Source organism: Pantherophis guttatus, chromosome 15, assembly GCF_059756535.1.
Source record: "Pantherophis guttatus breed Tessera chromosome 15, ASM5975653v1, whole genome shotgun sequence".
NCBI classification, from domain to species: Eukaryota; Metazoa; Chordata; class Lepidosauria; order Squamata; family Colubridae; genus Pantherophis; species Pantherophis guttatus.
This window is the reverse complement of record NC_142077.1, coordinates 2,607,501-2,631,866: the sequence shown is the minus strand read 5'-3', so window position 1 is coordinate 2,631,866 and position 24,366 is coordinate 2,607,501. Positions and strand designations below refer to the sequence as shown.

Here is a 24,366-nt window from a genome sequence, read left to right as displayed (position 1 = left end):
TGACACCCCGTGGCTCCTTGTAGCTCCTCGCCTGAGCATCCCTGTCTTCACATCAGGAGGTTTTCCCCCTCCAGGAGACGGACGGAGCAACCGGATCTCTCCTTCGGCTCCCTTCCTCTTGTCTTTTGCCCATAGAAGGCAAATATCACGATCGTCCAACGATGGGGCAACCTTTGTCCTCCGCTTCTCCTCCCACCCGAGCGCCCATCTGGGCCAACAGCCAGATGCCCCAAAGGACATTGGCGTCATCCATCATCTCCTGTCCCACATCCTTCCACGTCGAGTTCTTCTCGCTCTCGACTTCTCATCTTAACCCGCTCGGACAAAACACCTCTTGTGTTTCCTTCCTTCCTTCCTTCCTTCCGCCACCATCTCTCCACCACTTGCACACACACAGAGAGCCAAATGACCGGTGGTCACCAAAGCTGACGTAGATGCCACCACCATAAGTGTCCTATCACATTTCCCACCCGCGCTTAGCTTTCTTCTCCTCCTCCGCAAGGGACAATAACCCTTCCTTTCATTCCAACTTCAGATTCACAGGAAAAAAAGAACTACAAGCTTAAAAAGGAAGGGAATATTCTTCCCTGGCGGGTGGAAACACGATTATTCTCGTCTCATTTCTGGAGCTCGCCGACTTTTGGACGGAAGCCTAAAAATTCTCTGTATCTCTTGCTGCCCATTTTTTTTCGTCCCTGCATCCATCTTTCCCTCCTTCGAAATCCACTCGTCCGACTCCAAGAACGTTATTCTTCAGGATGTTTCTTAAATATTTTTTTTTCCCTCCCCGGAATGCCAGCACAGGCTGAATTATGGGGCAAGTAAGTTTAGCTTCCTAAATTTCCAACTGATCAAGAATTTGCCCCGTTGGCTGGGAGTTGGGCACACCTGGGAAACTCCAAGTTGGAAGACGGATTTTCCCTCTTCCGGTGAAATAATCGTGTGGAGAAATAATGGGAAGGAACATTTGTACTTTATTTTACTTGGCAGCCAAACTTGATCTGTTCCCAAGGATGCCCAGTGGGCTGTTTGTCAATTTTTAACTTTGTGGGCCAAATTTTATATATTCGTTTTAAATTATTTTTAAATTTTGTGAGCTTATGTGTGTTTTAACATGGCTGTATGAGTCCTTTTGTGAATCCTTTGGGAGAAGGGCGGTATAGAAGTTTAATAAACTAACTACCTAACTAACTAACTAACTACTGACTATCTTCCCATTACTTGCAATGAGAAGTAATTGCAAACTACTTTGCAATTACTTCCCATTGCAAGTATGGGAAAGTAATTCCCATACTTACAATGGGAATTACTTCCCATTGGCATTTGCAAATAAACATTCCTTTTGGTACCTGGGAAATCCATGTTCACGAAACCTCCTCTATTTTCCTCCCACAATTTCCTGACGATGGAACAACTTGCCTCCAGAAGTTGCGTGTGCCTCATCACTGGTGATCTTCAAGGAAAGATTGGACAGCCATTTGCCTGAAATGGTCCAGGCTCTCCCATTTGAGCAGGGGGTTGGACTAGAAGACCTCCAAGGTCCCTTCCGGCTCTACTCTGATTGATCGAAATGGTCTAGGGCAGGGGTCGGCAACCTTAAACACTCAAAGAGCCATTTGGACCCATTTTCCCACAGAAAAGAAAACACCGGGAGCCGCAAAAACCCTTCCCGTGCCTGACTATTTCAAAACTAGCCTATGTAGTTGAATTAAACCTTCTGTTTTCTTCTGAAACTTTTCTTTTCTTTGATTTATCCATGCTTGGCCTACCGGAGGTTGAAAAGCTCAATAAATCGTGTGCCGGTGGGTGTCGCACATTGGCGATTATTTTGGCATATTTTGAGTGACAGGGAGCCGCAGCAGAGGGGTGAAAGAGCCACATGCGGCTCCAGAGCTGCAGATTGCCGACCCCTGATTTGGGTCTCCTGTTTGAGCAGAGGGTTGGACTAAAAGACCTCTAAGGCCCCTCCAGCTCTGTTCTGATTGATTGATTGATTGATTGATTGATTGAAACGGTCTAGCGTCTCCTGCTCAAGCAGCGGGTTGGACTAGAAGACCTCCCAAGGTCCCTCCCAGCTCTCTTCTGACTGATAGATTTCTTGAGGATGATGAAGAAGAGAGAGTCTTCCCAAAAGCCATACCAGTTAAACTGTACCTTTCAAAGAAGTCCCTGTTACGTGTAGAAAGTTCGAAATAAAAGGCAGACAGGGCCGCAATTAACGGGAGAGAAGAAGGCTGATTAAAGTTAGAGAAACTAATTGGAAAGTTTTTTTAAAAAAAGGAAAGAAAACCTCTGTAAACCTCTAAACCGAGTCCGAGCATTCCTTGCACAAACAGACGTGCATAAGTGTCCCCTTCGCGTGCCTTCCTCTTCCCCGACCCAACCCCCCCCACAATGCCCCCCAAACCCCCTCCCGGATAAATCTGCATTTCTCTCTCTCTCTCCCTCTCTCTCTCTCTCTCTCTTTCTCTCTTCGCCCCGCGTTTTGATTCCCAATTAGCCCAAACGAGTTCAATGGCGGGCAGCTGGATAAGCCCTGATGTCTCAATCCGAAAAGTGTCAGCTCCGTTGAAAGGAAAAGTTTCACACTGTGACGGGGAGAGACCGAGCCTGTTTTATTTTTATGGGGTTTTTTTTTATTTATTTATTTGTTTTTGTTTTTTAAAAAAAGAAGAAGTCCGGGGCGCCGGGCCCAGAAAAACAGATTGACTGGCCATGCCGCGAAACGACTGCCTTGCCAACCTTGCCACCAGGGAAGGCAAAAGGGGAGGCGAAAGGGGTCTGGGTGGGACCCCACCGAAGGCCACCCTGGGAATGCCAGCGGGGACCACCTTGGCCCAGCTGGGGTGAATTCAAAAGCTCTGGTTGACGGTTATCCACCGGAGTGTGGGGGGGAGAAGACCCTCCTCCTTGGGGAAGAATGAAAGCATCCTATCCTGCAACCCCCCTCCCCAATCTTTGGCTTTCCAAGAAGTGCCCATGAATGTCTTTAGCGTCTGCCTTTAGCATGCCGGTCACATTTCCAAACAGCAAAAGCTGCAGAAAATCCTCTTTTTAAAACAAAAAAAAAAAAACAACTCCAAAAAAAAAACCCAGAGGCACGTCCCCTTCCCCTCTTTTCCCATCCGGAGTTGTAACAGTAACAGTTACACAGAGTTGGAAGGGGCCTGGGAGGACATCTAGCCCAACCCCCTTCGGGGATTCGAACCGCCGAACTGCCGACTTTTCTGATCGACAAGCTCAGCGTCTTAGCCACTGTGACACCTAGTCTTTGGGGGGGGACATGAGGAGAAAGGGGGAGATCCAAGAGAAAGCCCCCTCCCTCCCCCACCGTTCTTTGAGGGTGAGCCCGCTTGGATTTGAGGAGGGGGGGTCGTATGTGCGAGACCGTCATAAATATGAACCGGTTGCCAAACATCCGAATTTCGAGCGCGTCTTCAGTGCTGTTGGACCGTTGTAAATAGAGGACTGCCCAGCAGATATTTAACAGCTCTCTCGCTCTCTTGCCCTTGGAAGGGAGATGGCTCACCAGTCTTAAGCCATTAACCAAAAAAAACAACAACCAACAACCCAGTTTTGAGCTGCTGTCTGTCTAACCATCAACGGCTTGAAAAGGAAGCCTTGGGGGGGGGTTTCCCCCCGATTTTCGGTGAAGGCTCCACGCAAGACGCTTAAGCCCAGACCTTCATGGGTTCGGACTGTACAGCAGGAATGCGAGGGAGGGGCTCAGCAGGCAGGCATCCCAGGGGGCTGATCAGTGTCAAGAAATCCAGAAATTGGCTGGAGAAAGAAAGAAGGGACTTCCTAAAATAACTGAGACGCCTTAGCAATTCCCACATCCGGACACTCTTCCAAAATGAAGGATAAGCAATGCGCTCTCTCTCTCCCTCCCTCCCTCCCTCTCTTTCTATCCCTCCCTCTCTCTCTATCCCTCTGTCCTTCCCTCCCTCTCTCTATCCCCCCTTTCTCTATCCCTCTCTCTTTATCCCTCTCTCTATCCCTCCATCTCTATCCCCCCATCCCTCTCTATCCCTCCCTCCCTCCCTCCCTCTATCTAGATATGATGTGATAGCTAGATAGATAGATAGATAGATAGATAGAAAGAGAGAGAGAGAGATGATAGAGATACAGAGTGAGAGAGAGGATAGAGAGAGAGAGAGATGATAGAGATACAGAGTGAGAGAGGAGGGAGGAGAGAGAGAGAGAGAGAGAGAGAGAGAGAGAGAATGATAGAGATACATAGTGAGAGAGAGGATAGATAGATAGATAGATAGATAGATAGATAGATAGATAGATAGACAGACAGACAGACAGACAGACAGACAGACGATGGATGGCTGATAGATAGGTGGGTGGATGGATGGATGAATATATGATAGATAGAAGATGGGTGGGGATGGGGGATAGGTAGGTGGGTGGATGGATGGATGGATGATAGATGATAGAAAGAAGATGGATGGATGGATGGATGGATGGATAGACAGAAGATAGATAGATAGATAGATAGATAGATAGATAGATAGATAGATAGATAGATGATGGATAGATGATGGATGGGTAGGTGGATGACTGGGTGGATGGATGGAGGATGGATGAATGATAGATAGACAGATAGTAGGTAGGTAGGTAGGTAGATAGACAGACAGACAGACAGACAGACAGACGATGGATGGATGGATAGAAAGATACGGCACAGTAGATAAATACAGCAGACAGACAGACAATACACTAGACAGACAGACAGGCAAGCTGTGTGCAACCAGAGAACCAATTTCTCAAAATACAACCACCTGCATTAATGAAAGAATCCAATCCAATCTTGGATCCCTCCTCGGAGCTGGTGAAAATCCAGAGTGACCACCATCCATCACTCATCTATGTCTCTCAAATAGATAATCAATTTCCGTGAAAGCGTCCATAATCATATCTTGACATTTATGGCTTTCTGGTTGACTTCTCTTGGGGGGGGGCCGAAGGGAGTGAGTGGGGCCGAGATGAATGGGTCTCCTGTCGCCAAAGACAATTCAATGGAATCCGCGTAAGAGATTTCATACAATAGAAATATAGAAATATATATATTTGAAGCCGTCCAGGCCATTCATAATTGAAGAAGAGTGTATAGAAAAGTCCAAAAAGATATAAATAAAATCAGGGGTGAAATCCAGAAGGTTCTGACAGGTTCTGACGAACTGGTAGCGGAAATTTTGAGTACTTCGGAGAACCGGCAAATACCACCTCTGGCTGCCCCCAGGAGTGGGGATTTCGCAGTATCCTTCCCCTGGAATGGGGGAGATTTTATTTTCCCTCCCCCTGTCACCAACACTGATCATTAAAAAACCCCATATTTCATCCCTGGCGCAGCTTAGACACACCGCTAAATTACAAATATGCGGACACTTCGCGGGGTTTGGTCCCGAAACCAGTCTTTCCTATTGGAGTGATCTCTTTATTTGTTTTGGACTACAACTCCCAGCGTCTCCGACCGCAGGCCATTGTGGCCGATGCCCTTCAGAGCTTCTTGGGGGCAAGCCAGGAACTCTGAATGTTGGCGTGCGGGGTTTCGAACGGTCCGTAGTTATTTCCTCTGGTTTGGGATACAGATGTGTTTTATTAGCTTCAGATCTTGCAACCTTGAGAAATCCAGCTGCTTAAAGGCTCAGGATTCTTGCAAAGTGTTTAGAGAAAGCTTTTGTTTGTTTGTTTTATATCCAGAAATTTGGAATCTTATGCTATTTTAACAGCAATGCTATCTCTGCCTCCGAACACTCTGTAAATTGTGGGATATGTTCCCCCCGCCGCCTCCGGAGGAGGGGGGGGAACTTCGCATTAACATTTCTTTATCTGCAAAATTTCTGCCGGAATACGGCTAGACTTACCACCCACAAGACGAGAGAGCGCCATGATTCACTTAGCGACGGTGGCAAAAACCATCGCTAAGTGAATCATGGCGGTTGTTAAGTTGGTAAGACGGTGGTTACGTGAATCTGGCTCCCCCCCCATGGATTTTGCGAGTTGGAGGAAAAAAAAATCACAAAAACTGCAACCGTCATAAATACGAGTCGGTTGCCAAGCGTCCAAATTTTATTTTATTTTTAATTTTATGTATACTTTTTTTTCCCCTTTGAAATACCGAAGCGCTTAATAAACGGTGTATTGTCTGGATCAATTTACTTATACAATGTCATAAAAATAATACTGGTACAGAGGTGGGATTCAGCCGGTTCGGACCAGTTCAAGCGAACCGGTAGTACCTCCCCTATCCTTCCCCTTGTCTCCCTCAGCCTTGCCCCACAGAAGCCTGTCCTATGCTATTCTCTCCAGAGTTATTTTCAAGTCTCCAAATTTTGATCGCATGACCATGGGGATAAATGGTGAAAGTGAAAAACGGTCGTAACTCATTTTTTTCCCGGTGCCGTCGTAACTCCGAACGGTCCCTAAACATCGTTGTAAGTCAAGGACTTCCTGCCTCCCTCAATGGATGCAATTCTTTCCCAAGCACTTTCTCTAATTTTTAAGATGTATACGCTTCAGCCTTCGGTTCCTAGAATTTGTGCAATTTTTAGACATGTGGACTTCAATTCCCAGAATTCCCCATGGCGGCTGGGGAATTCTGGGAGTTGAAGTCCACACGCTTTTAAAGTTGCCAAGCTTAAAAGACACGGATCCATCCACTTGTGCTCGATGTCTTGAGTTGAAAACTTCAACACCCGGATGGTTTAAGCAAACAAAATAAAATAAAAAAAATTCAAAATCCTAGCTTTTCACGATAGATTGATTTGGTTCAATCAACGTTTAAATTCCATAACTTGAGTTTTCTCGGTGCGTGAATAGCGTTGACCTTTAGCAATATGCCTACTTAGAGAAGTCTGAAAACGTGTTTAGAAAGGCGTACGTGGAAAAGATCACATTTTGAACAAATATTGTGACTGCCTTTTAAAAAAAAAAAGAATAACGCAGTTATGAAAATTTTAAAAAAAACCATGTTAGGATTTTACACGTTACTAAATGGCTAAATTCCCTTGTGAAACCTTTTGGGTTTAATCCTCTCCTTTTTTCCCCACCTTAGGGATTGTTTTAATTGAGAACGGTAATTACTGGTGAGTGTGTACACACCAGTGCGTTAAAAGAAATAATCTAAAATCACTAACCCAGTATGACAATCTAATTTCAAGGCAGAAATGGACTTCGTATAATTTAACAACCGGTTCGCCCGGTTGAGAATGTGCATGTGTGCGCTTTGCACACAAGCGCGCTGCGTCAAAAACACAGCGATTGTATAAGACGGGATAGCGCTGGGGCGGGTAGGCGAGCTGGCTGTTACTGGGCTCGCCGAACCGGCTGAATCCCACGGCTGCTTCAAGAGGAAATGGAAATACTTGGGGTTCTTCGAATGAAACATTCTGCATGGCACATCAGTTTCGTAGAGGCTCAAAATGTCATCCTGCTGCCCATTTTCATTTATTTGCTGAAAAAGCACAGGTGGTCCTCGACCTACGACCGCAACGGAGACCAAAAATTTACGTCGCTAAGCGATGTTGAGTGAGCTTCGCCCCGTTTTACGATTTTTCTCGCCGCGGCCTTTTAAGTGAATAAGCTGTGGTTGTTAAACGAATAACCCGGTTGTTAAGTGAATCTGGTTTTTCCCGTTGATTTTGGCTTGTGGGAAAGTCGCAAAAGGGGATCGTGTGACCCCCCCAGGACACTGCAACCGTCATAAATGCGAATCAGTTGACAAGCATCTGAATGTAAATCACCTGACCACGGGGATGCCGCAACGGTCGTAAGTGTGAGAAATGGCCATGAGTCACTATTTTCCAGTGCTGTCGTAAGTTTGAATGGTCACTAAATGAACTGTTGTAAATTGAGGATTACCTGTATGTGATTTTTTTTTTTAATTTTATTTCCAAAGGAGAAGTTTATTAAAACAGATAAGAGGGTGGGATTCTTGAATTTGTTCAGCATTCTTCTTCTTCTTCTTCTTCTTCTTCTTCTTCTTCTTCTTCTTCTTCTTCTTCTTCTTCTTCTTCTTCCTCTTCCTCTTCCTCTTCCTCTTCCTCTTCCTCTTCCTCCTCTTCCTCCTCTTCCTCTTCTTCTTCTCCTCCTCCTCCTCCTTCTCTTCTTTCTCCTCTTCCTCCTCTTCCTCTTCTTCTTCTCCTCCTCCTCCTCCTTCTCTTCTTTCTCCTCTTCCTCCTTCTCCATCTTCCTTCTCCTTTTTCTTCTTCTCCTCCTCCTCCTCCATCATCTTCTTCTTCTTCTCCTTTTCCTCTTCCTCTTCCTCCTCCTCTTCTTCTTCTCCTCCTCCTCTTCCTCCTCCTTCTCCTCCTCCACCATCTTCCTTCTCTCTCCTCTTCCTCCTCCTCCTCCTCCTCCTCCTCCTTCTCTTCTTTCTCCTCCTCCTCCTCCTCCATCTTCCTTCTCCTTCTCCTCCTCCTCCTCCTCCTCCTCCTCCTCCTCCTCCTCCTTCTTCTTCTTCTCCTTTTCCTCTTCCTCCTCCTCCTCCACCATCTTCCTTCTCTCTCCTCCTCCTCCTCCTCCTCCTCCTCCTCCTTCTTCTTCTTCTTCTCCTCCTCCTCTTCCTCCTCCTCCTCCACCATCTTCCTTCTCTCTCCTCCTCCTCCTCCTCCTCCTCCTCCTCCTCCTTCTTCTTCTTCTCCTCCTCCTCTTCCTCCTCCTCCTCCACCATCTTCCTTCTCTCTCCTCCTCCTCCTCCTCCTCCTCCTCCTCCTCCTCCTCCTCCTCCTCCTCCTCCTCCTCCTCCTTCTTCATCTTCTAACTGGTCCCTTAGAGTCTGAAGCCATGATGTTCTTCTTCTGCCTGGACCTCATTTGCCTTCAATCTTTCCCTGGAGGGTTAAGCGAAGGATGCCGTATTTTTCCGAGTGTCGCATCACATCACATAGTCCATGAGAGGTCCTTCGAGATATAAAGCTCACCATCAGTGGACAGCATTACTTGGTCTGTTGTGTGGATTTTTGGGTGGTTTAGGGGTGGGGGATTTGTGGTGGGTGGGTGGGAGTGTGTTTGGGGATTGTTATGTGTGTTGGACCTGGTCTTTGGGTGTTACGTGAATTTCGTTGTATGGGTATACTCTGTATACACGTACAATGACAATAAAGTTATTTATTATTTATTCACTTATTTATAAATGCCCAGAAATATAAGGTAGACATAACACCTGTAACAGCTGCAGAGCATTATGGGTTAGTGTTGTTTTTTTTGGGGACGTCGGCTATTTTGTTCGTTGACTTGCTTAGTTCTTTTGGAAAGATTTCTGGGTGGTGGGAGGGAAACTTCCTGAAAAAGAGGGGGTCAGCTTTAGAGTCAGACAAATAAACAAGATTTTATTCCCCCACCCACCAACCCCCTTTTTTTTTTAGCTTGGCACCTTAAAAAACCAGAACGAATTTGCTTTCCAGCCTTCGCGGCCGGCAATGAGATTTGGGGGTTTGCGGAATTGGGGGAATCCTGCCAATTTCACAAGTACTTTTATTATATTTGGAGTTTTATATATTCGCGAGAACTTTCCTCGGTGGCGAGTCCAACATCTCTCTGGCCATCCGCGGCATTTTGGCTGCCTTTCGGATAAATGGTTATTTATTTTGGATGCCTGCGTCTCTCTCACCCCCCTTCCCAAAAAAATGTACTTTAATAAACCCTCTTCGAGAGGGTAAAGAAATTCCCTGGCTGCCGTTGTGAACATTTCTGGGCTCTGTGATTTATGGGTCAGGGGGAAGAAGTTGCTTTTTGGCAATGGGGGGGGGCAAGGAAAGATGGATCTTCCCATCAATGACCCTCTTCTTGGCAAAAGGAAAGGAAGTGAAAAATCAGGGAAATCTCGCAGTTAAATACTCGGAGTTGGCTTTCCTGCAAAAGCTGCGTTTTTTGGAGAAACAAGGCGAACCACACATTTTCGGCTGGTTCCTGATCCGAAGGATAATCAGAGGAGACAGTTTAAAAGGGGAAAAGCCCCCCCCCAAAAAAACACGACTTCTCTAAGTAAACGCGGTCGCAAGCTTGAAAAACTTTTCATTCCTCGATCCCCATCACCCCACCCCGTATTTAAACCAGTGGTGGGTTGCTCCCGGTTCGCCCCGGTTCGGGCAAACTGGTAGCAGCGGGGACGGGAGGCTCCGCCCACCCACCCAGACGTCATCAAAAACACTCTGCGCACGCACAGAAGCACCACGCGCTCGCGCGTGCGCTGCCGATAGCGAACCGGTAGCACCGGGATTTAAACGTGGATTGTTGGTTTGTTTTGTCATTCCTAAAGATGAATTCGTGGCTGGGAAGAGGAGAGGAAGGCGGTTTGGCTGAATCCCTGGTGGCACGTGGCCTCTAAGAGTTGTAGCCTTGAGTAGGATGAAATCATAGAGGAATAGCAGAATTGTCATGCTGGACCTTTTCCTTTCCCTTTCCCTTTCCTTCTTTTCTTTTCCTTTCCTCCTCTTCCATTCCATTCCATTCTCTCTCCCTCTCCTCCCTCCCTCCCTCCCTTCCTTCCTTCCTTCCCCTTTCCTTCTTCTCCTTTCCTTTCCTACCCTTCTGTTCTCCCTCCCTCTCCTTCCTTCCTTCCCCTTCCTTCCCTCCCTTCTTCACCCTTTCCTTCCTCCTTTCCTTTCCTCTCTTCCTCTTCCACTCCACTTCATTGCATTCCATTCTCTCTCTTTCTTCCTTCCTTCCCTCCTTCCTTCCTTCCCCCTTTCCTTCTCCTCCTCCTTTCCCCTTCCCTTCCCTTCCCTTCTCTTTCCTTCCCCTTCCCCTTCCCCTTCTCTGATCTCAATCACCTCCCAGTCATTTGGTTCCCATTAACCTTCATTAAAATGCAAAGATGAAAATGAGCTGTGAGAACGAAGGGTGGGATGCTAGTAGCCCCTTGTGACTAACATTTCCTCCTCCCAGAGACGGAGAAGACGTGAGCTTGAAAAGTGACAACCCTGGGATCCGGAATCGGCTTTCCTTCCTATCAGAATTCGGACTCCGAAGGGATGATTCACCATTTGCTCTCCTAAACCCTGATCCGCATGACTGAATCCACCCCAACACTCGGTTTGCTTTCGCGTTAGCCTGTGCGCACCTAATTTGGCCCTAAACCAGCATTAAACTACGGCAGCGGTGAAATTCAAATTTTTTTCCCTACCAGTTCTGTGGGCGTGGCTTGGTGGGCGTGGTGCGGCTTGGTGGGCGCGGCTTGGTGGGTGTGGTAGGAGAAGGATACTGCAAAATCCCCATTCCCACCCCACTCCTGGGGGAAGGATACTACAAAATCCCCATTCCCACCCCACTCCAGGGGAAAGACACTGCAAAATCACCATTCCTTCCCCACTCCTGGGGGAAGGATATTACAAAATCACCCTTCCCATTCCACTCTGGGACCAGCCAGAGATAGTATTTGCCAGTTCTCCGAACTGCTCAAAATTTCCGCTACAGGTTCGCCAGAACCTGTCAGAACCTGCTGGATTTCACCCCTGATCTACGGCTTAGCTAGCACCTCTGCGAACCCAGCCGTTCTTTCTGTCTCCGTAGGTCCTAAAAAATTACGCAATCCATCTATCCTGAGCTGGTTAACTTGACTTGGCCAAGTTCATCCCGCGTGATTTATGGCCGTCTGGAGATCTGAAAGGGAAGCTGGTCCCAGTTCAATGCTCTTTCTCTTGGATCCCTTTGGTTGCTGATGCGCCAGTTGTAATCAATCACCCGTCTATAATATCCTGCTTCGGTTCTTTTTTTTCCCTTTTTTTTTTTCAGCTTGCGGTGTTACCCCCGTTTAGTTGGACCGATTTCTGAATAATTTTATGGCATCGGATGGGGAAAAAAAAAATTCAGAATAAAACAATCCAAGAAAATTGTCATTTAGCAATGACCATTTCAAGAAACGCCAACTGTGACCGGTCCAGAAATTCAGATAATAATTTTTTTTGCAATAACCTCGCGTTCAGGCACAGTTAGCTTCCCATCACGTTCCTTAACCGTTTTCTCTACACAACGTGGAAGTGATAATAAGTTGTCCTTCTTCGCTTCTGGTGTTATTGTTGTTTTATTATTATTACGGTTATATCATTCTAACAATCACACAGTCACACAATCAGGAGGCTTGTGAATTCAATCCTAGTCAGAGGCAGATATTTCTCTCTCTGGGCACAATGAGAAATATATCTGCCGAACAAAACTCCGCATTGGCGACAGGAAAGGCATCCGGGCAGTAAACTCTCTGTTAGCTCCATTCAATTGCCCAGACTCCACCTCGCAAGGGATTATGGGGTGGTTAGATGATGATGATGATGATGATCATTCTAACAATAATGTTTATTTTTTCAAAACGTAGTTATATTGTTATACCTGTAACTTTCTAATAATCTTATTTTTAAAAAGTGAGGTTATTAGCTAGTTTTAGAAAATACATTTTTCCTAAAAGGTTTCCACAATTTTGGCCACTACTGTATGAAGTTGGAAAAGATCTCGCAGAAACGTTTGAGGTAAACGGCGTTGCAGAATCACTCCAGACTTCACACCCATCATCCACGGCTCCGAGATAGATAATTCCCGCCTACCCAAATTCTTCACCCACCAATCTCCCGGAATTCCTCCTGTGTCAGAGTGAGAAAAAGAAAGAAGGAAAGAAAGAGAGAGAGAGAGAGAGAGAGAGAGAGAGAGAGAGAGAGGAAGGAAGGAAGGAAGGAAGGAAGGAAGGAAGGAAGGAAGGAAGGAAGGAAGGAAGGAAAAAAAAGAGAGATAGAGTGGGTAGAATTTACCACCCACTCGCCTGGCGGAGGGAGTAAAATATTGGCTTTTTTCAAACATAATATTATCATCCCAAGCATAACATTATCAAATTGTGCCGGAGATTGTTTCAACAGCTCTTAAAAGCAAAACTCACCTGATCCCCCATCTGATGTGAGAAAACAACCTTGGAGGGGGGGGTGTTTCCCGTCTTTTTCTTCGAAAGAGAAAGAAAGAGAGAAGCAATTATAGGCTTCTGAGGGAAGGTTAATCCACTCGGTCGCTGCGTTAACCATTCTCCGGATTGAATATCGGCAGCGCGGATCCCCCAAAACGAGAAGAAATGGGGGGGACGGTTGCATTTCTCACCGTCGGGTCTCTCCGTGCTTTCCTTCTTCGATATTCTATTTGGAGTCGTCACCTCTCAAATCTTTATAGTGTCTTCTGAAAAATACAGGTCTAGTCCAGAGGTGGTATTCAGCCGGTTCGGATCAGTTCGCCCGAACCGGTAGTGGACATTGCTGTTCTATTTAGCCATGTTTTCGAGACCGGGCACATGCGCGGAAGGTGTGCATGTGAGCAAAACACATGCACCGAAGGCCGGGCGCATATTCGGAAGGTGCGCATGCGCACGGCGAACTGGTCACAGGGGTGAAATCCAACAGGTTCTAATAGGTTCTGAAGAACCGATAGCGGAAATTCTGACCAGTTCGGAGAACCAGCAAATGCCACCTCTGGCTGGCCCCAGAGTGGGGAGGGAATGGGGATTTTGCAGTATCCTTCCCCTACCACGCCCACCAAGCCACACCCACCAAGCCACACCACACCCACCAAGCCACGTCCACAGAACCGGTAGTAAAAAAAATTTGGGTTTCACCACTGACCAATATCTGAAACCCACCACTGGTGTAGTCCTTCACTTACGACAGTTCAGTTCATGGCCATTCGAAGTTCGAAGAAAAAAAATGAGTTATGTCCATTTTTCACACTTACGACCGTTGTAGCATTCCCCCCATGGTCGCACGACTTACATTCAGGTGCTTGACAAGTGTTTCATATTTCTGACAGTTGAATTGTCCCGGGGTGTCGCGTGACTCTCTTTTTGCGACCTTCGGACAAGCAAAATCAACGGGGAAGCTAACCAAACCTTTGTGAACAATGATTCACTGAACAACGGTGGCAAGAACGGCGGTGAAACGGACGCAATTCACTTAACAAACCTTCTCATTCGGTCGCGGAACTTTTGGGCTCAATGGCAGCCATACGTCGAGGACTTACCTGTAACGCAGACGTTTTCGCCGCTCACGCAAAGCGGTTTCGCCGCTCTCAATCCGCACCCAGAAGTTTATGTCAAAAAAAATCTCAATTTACTTTTTTTCAATTTACTTCCTTTTTGTTTTTTCTTTCTGTAAAGTTTTGAAAAAACAAACAAACTAGGATTTACTAGGATTTTCCTCCTGGGATTAAACAGGACCAGGCCAGGGAGGCTGTGTAAAATAGCTTTAAAAAACAATAATTTTGCATCCGTACCTTCTCCAGATCTCCTTTTCGGAGTCATTTCACCGAAACTCCCTTTGATCAAAATGCCTCGGGGAAAAATTCTCATTTCCTTCCTTCCTTCCTTCCTTCCTTCCTTCCTTCCTTCCTTCCTTCCTTCCTTCCTTCCTTCCTTCCTTCCTTCCTTCCTTCTTTCTTTCTTTCTTTCTTTCTTTCTTTCTTTCTTCCTTTCTTTTTGAATCGGTCAGCCCGAGAGAACGGAGCGATGGGGTTTATTTTTAGTAGACCGGCAAAGGTTTATCTTTTCTACTTCGCTGGGACTTTTCAAAGTGACAGATGGCTGACGATTTGATTTGTGTCACTCTCCGGATGCCGCTTGGCTTGATCCTGCGGAGGGGGAGTCGATTCATTCTGCCTGCTGGACAGGCTAAGTCAGACCTTGCGAGAGAGGTTGTGTGTGTGGGGGGTGGTGGTTTGGGGGGCTGTTGGGTATCAATCTGACACTCTCCATCTTTTCTGTCAAGGTAGCAGGTCAGATTAAATTGTCAGATAACTTAGAAGGAAAAGAAGAAGGGGGAAAAAAAAAACAGCCTGAGAAATACAGAATAACAAGACTCGATATCAGTTTATTGAAAACCTCCAGTGATGGAGTCATCCACCACCTCTGAAGGCCAGTCGTCCCACTGGTGAGTTGACCTGGGATTACAGAAATTCAGAATAACGGGGTCGGAAGGGATCTTGTAGGTCACCTACTATTTTAGACCAATGGTTGACCAATCTCTTCTTAAAAACCTCCAATGTTGGAGCAACCTACAACCCCTAAAGGCAAACTGTTCCACCGGTGGATTGTTCTCGCTCTTAGGAAATTTCCCCTTATTTCTAAGTCGTATCTCTCCTTGATCGCTTTCCGTCCATCGTTCGTCGTCTCGGCTTTTGGGCGCTTTGGAAAAACGGGTTGAAAATAGGTTGAACAATCCTCCTCCGGGTTTATTTTCACGCTCCTCCTTAAGGATCGGAGCACCTTAAGCGGCAAAGTTAACCTAGAAGACAATCTGCATTCATAACCCCCAAAGAAATACAACATTCCTCATTTAGGTATTACGATTACAGTCACATCATCCTAACCAACCGGCTCTCAATATCCCCAGCAGCCCTCGAAGAAATCCATCTCCCGTTTTTATCCTTTCGTCGATACGGAGGTCACCCCTCGCGCGGAAAAGGTTGCTGGAAATGAATGGAAGGGTGCTGCCCCATCCTCACCCCCCCCCTTTAATTTATTCCCTACTTTGCTTTATTGAAGCGAGATTCGGAGCTCCAGATATTAAAGATCAAAGATTCTTTCGCGCCGTTGATTTAAGCTTCGCCCGAGAAAGACACAGCAAGGGACGGATGTCGTGACATTTCTTGCTTCCTCATGTCCCCTTCCCGCCGATAGCTATGGTGGTGGACGAGTCAAAGAATCAGAGGGTCAGGAGGGACCTCAGAGGTCTTCTAGTCCAACCCCTTGCTCATGGCAGGAGCCTCACAGCATCCCCATCAAATGATCTCTTCTTGAAAACCTCCAGTGACCACATCTTCCTGGAGTCAAGCTATTCTACTGATTAATTGTTCTCACTGTCAGAAAATTTCTCCTTAGTTCTAGTGGAACCACTTACCTCCAGATGTTATGGATGCTCCAACACTGGAAGTTTTTAAGAAGAGGTTGGATAACCATTTGTCTGAAGTGGTGTAGGATCTCCTGCTCTAAGCAGAGGGTTGGATTAGAAGACCTCCAAGGGCCCTTCCAACTCTGTTATTGTTGTGACCTAGGCTCACAAAGTCAGTACAAGACACAATTAGTCCCAAAACAAACCTATTTTATTATAACAGCTGAGAATTACTTCATTCCCAGCTTAGTCCAAATTAATTCCAAAACAAGTCCTTCAGAAAAAAGTCCTTTGGGCTTATCACAAACCTTTATCTTCTTTGGCACCCTGCCAAAGGCCTTTCTTGGCAAAGCCCCACGACATTCAGAAATGACAGACGCCGACTGGAAACAGAGTTAGCAATGTTGCTTTCCTACAAAGAGCCCAAGAGCTTTTGCTGCTCTTTTAAGCCTTATGGGAGGGGCCAATCATCTCCTGGCCTTACTCCCGAGTTGTCCTTTTTGCTTCAACTGCTCTTGCCTTCTGGCAGCTCTTCGCATGCGTGCACTAGGAACAGGCTCCTCCTGTTCCTCTGCCTCTCTGCTGTCCGACTCTGGAGGCTCCAGAGTCCATGCATCACTCCAAGATGGCCCTGGCCCCATCTCTGCCTCCGATGCAGAGCCCTCATCCGGGCCTTCCCCAGACCCCAGGACTGGCCCATGGTCCTCCCCAGTCTCCTCACTGTCCAACTCCACTGCCAGCTCCGCAGGCTGCAGGCAGACCACAACAGTTATTCTATTCTATTCTATTCTATTCTATTCTATTCTATTCTATTCTATTCTATTCTATTCTATTCTATTCTATTCTATTCTATTCTATTCTAGTTCTCTTTGATGAACTTCCACCCATTACTTCTTGTCCTGTGTTCTGACCTGGGCTTCCTTAGAAAGTATAAAGCACAATCTTAGTCCCGCAAAGCCTCTTTAAGAGAGAGAAAGAAACAGAAAGAGAGAGAGAGAGAGAGAGAGAGACGGAGGGAGGGAGGGAGGGAGAGAGGGAGAAAAAGAAAGAGAGAGAAAGAGAAAGAAGGAAAGAAGGAGAGAGAGAAAGAGAAAGGAAAGAAAGAAGAAGGAAAGAAAGAAAGAAAGAAAGAAAGAGAGAAAGAAAGAGAGAGAGAGAGAGAGAAAGAGAGAAAGAAAGAGAAAGAAAGAGAGAGAGAGGAAGGAAGGAAGGAAGGAAGGAAGGAAGGAAGGAAGGAAGGAAGGAAGGAAAAAACCCTCATCCAGATGTTATCCTAAGCGGCCCCAAACAGCTGTTTGGCATCCTTTTAAAATTGCCTTCCCCTTCGTATTTCCCCGGTGATTTTGCATGCACCCTCACACACACACACACACACACACACACACACACACACACACACACACGGCGGCCTAACGATTTATTTGAGTGCGCACGGGGCTGAATGGGTAATATTACTATTTACACAAATCATTTGTGATCTGTCTGGAGAATGTAATCAAATTAGAGCTAAATGCAGACGGAGCATGGCAGCTCGTAAACTGTGCTTCAAAAAGATTCGCATGGCGTCTGCTGACATGTTTAGTTACCCAAAAGTAGGGGAGGAGTTGCAAAAAAAAAACAACCCACCCAAAATAATAATAATAATAATAATCTCAAAAGGGCCCAAACGCTTTCTGGTTTTTCCAACACGGAAGGAGGGAGGAGGGAGGGGGGGAAAATGAGATTTTCTTTCTTTCTTTCTTTCTTTCTTTCTTTCTTTCTTTCTTTCTTTCTTTCTTTCTTTCTTTCTTTCTTTCTTTCTTTCTTTCTTTCTTTCTTTTAGCAGCCTGAATCTGGGCCTGCAAAAAAGAAAAGAAAAAAAATATCTACATCGGTCTGGAAAGGCCACGGAGGTCCACGGCTAAATAGAGAATTTTATACCGGAGGGATCCTACGGGAGGCTGGCTTTTCCCAGAAAATAGATTTTTAGCTATTTTGGGCCCATCTAAACGTTTGTTTCCTTGAATGTTGTGATCATCACAAACAATTTTGGGGGGTTATGGGTTTTTTTTTTAAAGAAGACTGGACAGCAGTGGTGGTATTTAGCCGTGGTGACTGTGGGGGGGCCCACCACCCTTGCCCCCCCACCCCCCCACCCTCCCATCCCAGGCGCCATGCCAGTGATGGCAAACTTTTTCAGCACCAAGTGCCGAAAAGGTCGCACGGAAACATCAAACGTGCACATGTGCCCTCACTGGGACTGCACTCCGGAAAAGCTGAACTTCCAGGTTCTAGCGTGCATGCGCACCCAAAAATCAGCTGGCCAGCGCGCATGGGGACACCGGTTTTTCAGGAAAGACTGATCTAAACTGTACTTGTGTTCAAACAACTACTAAGAAAGCTCATTACTAGTCCTTAATTACTAAACCAAGGTTTCTATGGACTTTGTGTGTGCTGCGTTCTTTGGGGTCCGTAGCTGGGGCAGAACAGGTATTTAGCCGGTTCAGACCGGTTCGGGTGAAACGGTAGTGGCAACCTGTGGGTGGAGCTGCCTCCCCTCCGCGCTGCCGCGACGCCGTGCCGTCCTATTTAGCCACGTTTTCTATGCCGTGCACTCACATTTCCGGTTTGCGACGAACTGGTGGTAAAATTATATGCAACCCATCTCTGCCTTATCTCATTCTGGACCAATGGCCGCGAGGATGGTATAAAGGTCATAACCGCGAATACGATCCCAAGTGGCTTTTTTTAGCGCCGTCGTAACTTTGAAACGGTCCCTAAACGAACTGTTGTAAGTCACCCGTGTTTCTACCCCAAATTGGGCAGCCTTCTTCATCTAGAAGCCTCCGGAGACAAAAGAGGCAGGAAAAATATGTCGCACCTCTTTTCTCGTGGATCTTGGGGTGCTGGGGAGACATTGAGGGGGAATCGTCCGAGATTGGGTAATTTGAGGTCCGAAATCCTTTGTAACCTGGTTGCATTCGAACCCGAAGCTTACAAACCCTGTCCCCGTCCCAAGCTGTCAACTGATGGAGTCTTTTTTTTATTTTTTATTTTTTTCCCCTTCCAGGAAATGCTCACGGATTCCGAGACGGGCCTGCAGGACGGCTGCGTTAAAAAGGTAAGATCGAAAACTTTGGATTGGCTTCCCAAAGCTGCGTGATTTTAGTCTTCGGTTCCGGGTGGAAATTCAAATTTTAACTTTTTTTTTTTTTTAATCGTTTTTAATTGCAAGTCCGCTGGAGAACCGTCTCCTTTCCGGCTTAGCGATGGCTGAATTTGGCTGAACTTGCTTTTTATTTAGTTTTTTCAATTTATGATACCGTCATCTCGCTGTTTGCGGCGTTATATGGATTCCTTGGGTTCCCCCGAGTCGGTGCTCTCGATTGTGGCGACATTTTTGTGCGTGATACCGATGTTTACAGGTTTTACAGGTGAAGCTCAGTTGTTTTCCAAGTTGATTCAGAAGTGCAAACATCCAACTTTTCTTTTGGGGCCAAGACTTTTCAGCTTTGTTCCCACCTCTCCGTCGCCTTTTCCTGGCTTTCTGTGCCAAATTGTCTCCTGTTGTGTTGAATGAACCCGCAACCATCCTTCGGCGATGGCACGCTTGCTGTGAAAATGAGGATTACCTGGCAGGAGCAGCCCCTGAACTCGTCCCCAATGATAATAAAGTCGGATCCTCATTTTGCGTCCCTGCATGGAGATGAGGGTTTCGTGCTGTTTTGTTTTGGGGGGGGGGTTTCCGTCACCTTGGCAGTGTTAGGAGGAGTGGATTTCAACTCCCAGAATTCTCCAGCCAGGATGCAGTTGAAGCCCACATAATCCTTTCTTTATGAAGTTTGTTTATTAAATTTCAAGGCTGCCCATCTGACCACCCAAAGGAACTCTGCGTGGCATACACGTTTAATAAATAAATTTAATAACTCTTCAAGTTTTCAAGGTGAGAAACACTAATTTAGTATCCATCCATCCATATCTATCTATCTATCTATCTATCTATCTATCTATCTATCTATCTATCTATCTATCTCTATCCATCTATCATATCCATATCTATCCATCCATCCATCCATCCATCTATGGATGAAAACCACCAAGCTCAGAGATCACCAAGGACCCCACAAGTCCTCCTCCTCCTTCCTCTCCTTCTTCTTCTTCTTCTTCTTCTTCTTCTTCTTCTTCTTCTTCTTCTTCTTCTTCTTCTTCTTCTTCTTCTTCTTCTTCTTCTTCTTCTCCTCCTCCTCCTCCTCCTCCTCCTCCTCCTCCTCCTCCCTCCACCTCCTCCTCTTCTTCTTCTTCTTCTTCCTCCTCCTCCCTCCACCTCCACCTCCTCCTCCTCCTTTTCTCCTTCTGCTTCTCCTTCTTCTCCTCCTCTTTTCCTTTCTCCCCAGAGGCGGCCCATAAGCCAACCCTTTCAGAAACGGAATTTGGTGGGGGACACATGAATTGGCAAAGGGGACAACCTCAGCGGAGCTTCAACCAGGCTGAACTTTTTACCCCGTTCATCTCCATAACTCATGGAACGTGCCTCTGGGCCGGAGTTACGCAGAGAGACGCTTTCTTATTCCAAACGACAGATATATGGCAGTTTAGAGGTTCCCATGGAGAGAAATGCTCGGCTATTTTATGAAATATCTCATACACTGGAAAAACTCCCCCCCCCCCTTTTTTTTTTTTACATTCACGACATCCCAAGCAAAAAAAAAAAATTTTTTTTTTTATTTGCTTTGGGGCTCTTAAAACTCTTTTTAAGGCCAGTTTTGGGGTCCTATTTTGGACACCTATTTTGCGGCTCTGCCTCGGTCGCTCTCCATCCTTCTTGCTCCCAAAATTATAAAACCGCCAACGATTCTAATATTTGAGCCAGGCTGTAGCCTAAACACATAGTAAAAGAATCAACATCAGGAGTTTATGGGGTGTTAAATTTACGGGTGGGTTTTAGGGTTTTTAAAACCAGGAGCCAGAGAAGTGAAAACTTGGAGAGTTAAACAGTTCAACTCAATGGCCTGGGAAGTCTACCATATTTTTCGGAGTATAAGACGCTCTGGAATATAAGACTCACCTACCTTTTTGGGTGAGGAAAAGAAGAACAAGAAATCTCCCTCTGCCTCTGAGCAATTTTGCCTCCTTGCAGCAAACAGCAAACATCCTGCTTTACTTTCATTTTCATTTTCAGCATAGCTTGATTAGCACAAGGGGAAAAAAAAAATCTGCTCCCAGCAATTCACCTCCTTGCAGCAAGCAGCAGAATCCCGCGCAGCAATAGGCCATGACAATCCCTGCTGCCTGAAACAGCTGAGAGTCGGGAGGCTGATCCAACTGTGCTAATTAGGCTGCGCTGAAGCTGAAATGGGCTGTTTCTTCTTGCTGCTTGCTGCAAGGAGGTAAATTGCTGGGAGGCAGAGGCCAAAGGGTGAAGGGGCCAGGGGGCGAGCGGGGCACCCAAATTTCCACCCCCATCCTCGGGGAAGGATTTGACTTTGTCCTTATGCAAAGACGGCGCGCAAAAAAATAAATAAATCACGGCATTGGATTTCTCGAGAGGGAAGACTTGAAGGATGGTGGGACGAGCGGAACGAGGTGGGAAAAATTCAATCTCAGTTTTTCCGCCCTTTCCTTTGAAAGGGAATTTGGGCAGACTTCTTTCTCCAATATCTCCTCCCCTCCTTTCCGTCTCTGTTTACTTAGAGGGAATTGCCGAAGGGGCTACTGGAGAGAAAACATCTGTGAAAGATAATCTATAGAGTTATCTATCTATCACTCTCCGTCGACCCCAGTCTCCCCAGGGAGCAGGCCGAGGAGACTGGAGTGAAAAGAGCTTTTGGCTGAACGAGGCCTTTGGGGACGAATAAAAGAGGCATGCTAAGGACCCCGCTCAAATAGATGGGCCACGTTATTAAAACTCTGTCACAATCTTATCAACCTCCAATGAGACGGGCGTTGGGCTCAGTCCGACACACACACACACACACACACACACACACACACACACACACACCACAGAGGCACGAGATCTGAATTTCTTTTCTGATTTTTTCCGGGGAGTCTTCATTCATGAGAACAAATGAAAAGGCTGGGATAGAGACAGACAGACAGACAGACAGACAGATAATAGGAACACATTAACATTTATTTTGTGGTTTTTCTACTGGTAGGTAGGTAGGTAGATAGATAGATAGATAGATAGATAGATAGATAGATAGATATAGTAGGTAGGTAGGTAGATAGTAGGTAGATAGATAGATGATAAATATATATATAATTGGTAGGTAGGTAGGTAGATGGTAGGTCGGTAGATAGATAGATAGGATACGATGGATGGATAGATGATAGGTAGATAGAAGATAGATTAGATGGATGGATGGATGGATGGATGGATGGTGGGTAGGTAGGTAGGTAGGTAGATGGATAGATAGATGGTAGGTAGGGAGAGAGAGAGAGAGAGACAGAGAGTAGGTAGGTAGATGATAAATATATAGATAATAGGTAGGTAGGTAGATGGTAGGTAGATAGATAGATAGATAGATAGATAGATAGATAGATAGATAGATAGATAGGATACATGATGGATGGATAGATGATAGGTAGATAGATGATAGATTGGATGGATGGATGGATGGATGGATGGATGGATGGATGGATGGTAGATAGATAGTAGGTAGATAGATATAGATAGATGATAGATAGATAGATAGATAGATAGATAGATAGATAGATAGATAGAAAGATAGATAGATAGATAGATAGATAGATAGATAGATAGATAGATAGATAGATTTCTCACTTAGTAACATACATTTTAGGCTCAATTGTGATCATAATTCGAGGGCTACCTGCAGGGGTGGGATTCAGCCGCTTCGGACCTGTTTTGGGCGAAGCGGTAGCTCTGACGATCAGCTGGGCCCCACCCTGTTAAACCGGCAGGACCCTTCCGCTGGCTCCCTGTATCCTTTCCACTGAAATACTCTTCCAGGGAGAAAAGAATGAAAACGCAAAGACGAAGACGGATGGGAAAGCCCCTTTGGTATATTACAAATCCTGCATTTTGCAAGCCCTTCTTCCTTTCCCCCCCCCCTAAGTAGCACCCTAAGAACTGTGCTTCAAGAAAGGAGCACGACTTCCTATAATCCTGAAACAGGTTTTTTTTTCTCCCCCCCCCCCCTTTTTGTGTGCGTTCATATTATTTCTCATCCCCATTGGCTTCGCCAGTCAGCCCTTACCAAACTACTCCTTGGCAGCTCAAGATCAAAGATTTAAAAAAAAACAAACCCAAATCCATCCATATTTTTGCCACCGGAGTAAAAAAAAAAAAAGAAGAAGAAGAAAAGAAGAAGAAGAAGAAGAAAAGAAGGCATCCCGAACTGCGCAGTCCATAAATCTCTTTCTATTTATGTCCCGTGTCCCCCTCTCACCGGACCCCCACACCTAACCCCCCCCTCTCCCACCGTCTGTAGGTCATCCCAGCCATCTGATACATTGGGGGGGGGGGCAAACCATTGTCCCAAGGAAGATGATGGATGGAGAATTATGATAATTTGTGAAACCATTATTGGGACATTAGCAACATGGCCGGCCCCAAGGGGATGGAACGGAGACTCCGGCGGGAAGGACCGGGCCCATCAAAAATAGCCCCCCCCTCTTCCCCCCCCCCCCGGCTACATCGGAGTCAGAAATAAAAAAAATCCACGATCTTTCCCATTGGGATGGCCACGATTGATGAATGGCAGCTCTGGAGAATGAAAAGCCAACCCCCCCCCCTAATAAGTCAGGAAGGCAGTTAGGGAAGAGATGGAGAACTGTTAACTGTCTTTTGGTGGAGAAATTACTAGGAACCACATCATCGCCTGAAGGCCTTTCCAGGGGTTTTATAATAACAGTAAGGACACGGGTTATATGGGACCAGCCATTCGTCTGGTCCTTTTTTTTTTTTTAACCCCGAGTTCATCCTTTCCCAGCACAAATCGCAGATTAATGAATCCTTAGGTGGCTTTCTTTTCGCCGGCTTCCAAGAAGTATGGTTTGTGTCGTTTCTGGTTGCCTATGGAATGCTTGGAGGGAGGGAAGAGGGAAGAAGAAGGAAAGGAAAGGATGAAGAGGGAAGGGAAGGGAAGGGAAGGGAAGGGAAGGGAAGGAAAGGAAAGGAAAGGAAAGGAAAGGAAAGGAAAGGAAAGGAAAGGAAAGGAAAGGAAAGGAAAGGAAAGGAAAGGAAAGGAAAGGAAAGGAAAGGAAAGGAAAGGAAAGGAAAGAAAGGAAAGGATGAAGAGGGAAGGGAAGGAGAATAGAAAGGGAAGGGAAGGGAAGGGAAGGGAAGGGAAGGAAAGGAAAGGAAAGGAAAGGAAAGGAAAGGAAAGGAAAGGAAAGGAAAGGAAAGGAAAGGAAAGGAAAGGAAAGGAAAGGAAAGGATGAAGAGGGAAGGGAAGGAGAATAGAATGGAAAGGAAAGAAAAGGAAAGGAAAGGAAAGGAAAGGATGAAGAGGGAAGGGAAGGAGAATAGAAAGGAAAGAAAAGGAAAGGAAAGGAAAGGG

The 24,366-nt window shown here is 46.1% G+C and overlaps 1 protein-coding gene across 5 annotated transcripts in view; it reads left to right on the top strand.

Annotated features, from left to right (window-relative positions):
• Positions 1 to 24,366, top strand: part of PRDM16 (PR/SET domain 16) — a 321,687-nt gene that overhangs the window by 188,755 nt on the left and 108,566 nt on the right. For all 5 annotated transcript variants that reach the window (XM_087879280.1, XM_087879283.1, XM_087879282.1 and 2 more), the window contains exon 3: positions 18,909 to 18,959. In XM_087879280.1, the coding sequence (XP_087735406.1) occupies positions 18,909 to 18,959 (51 nt within the window). The remainder of the gene's footprint in view (positions 1 to 18,908; positions 18,960 to 24,366) is intronic.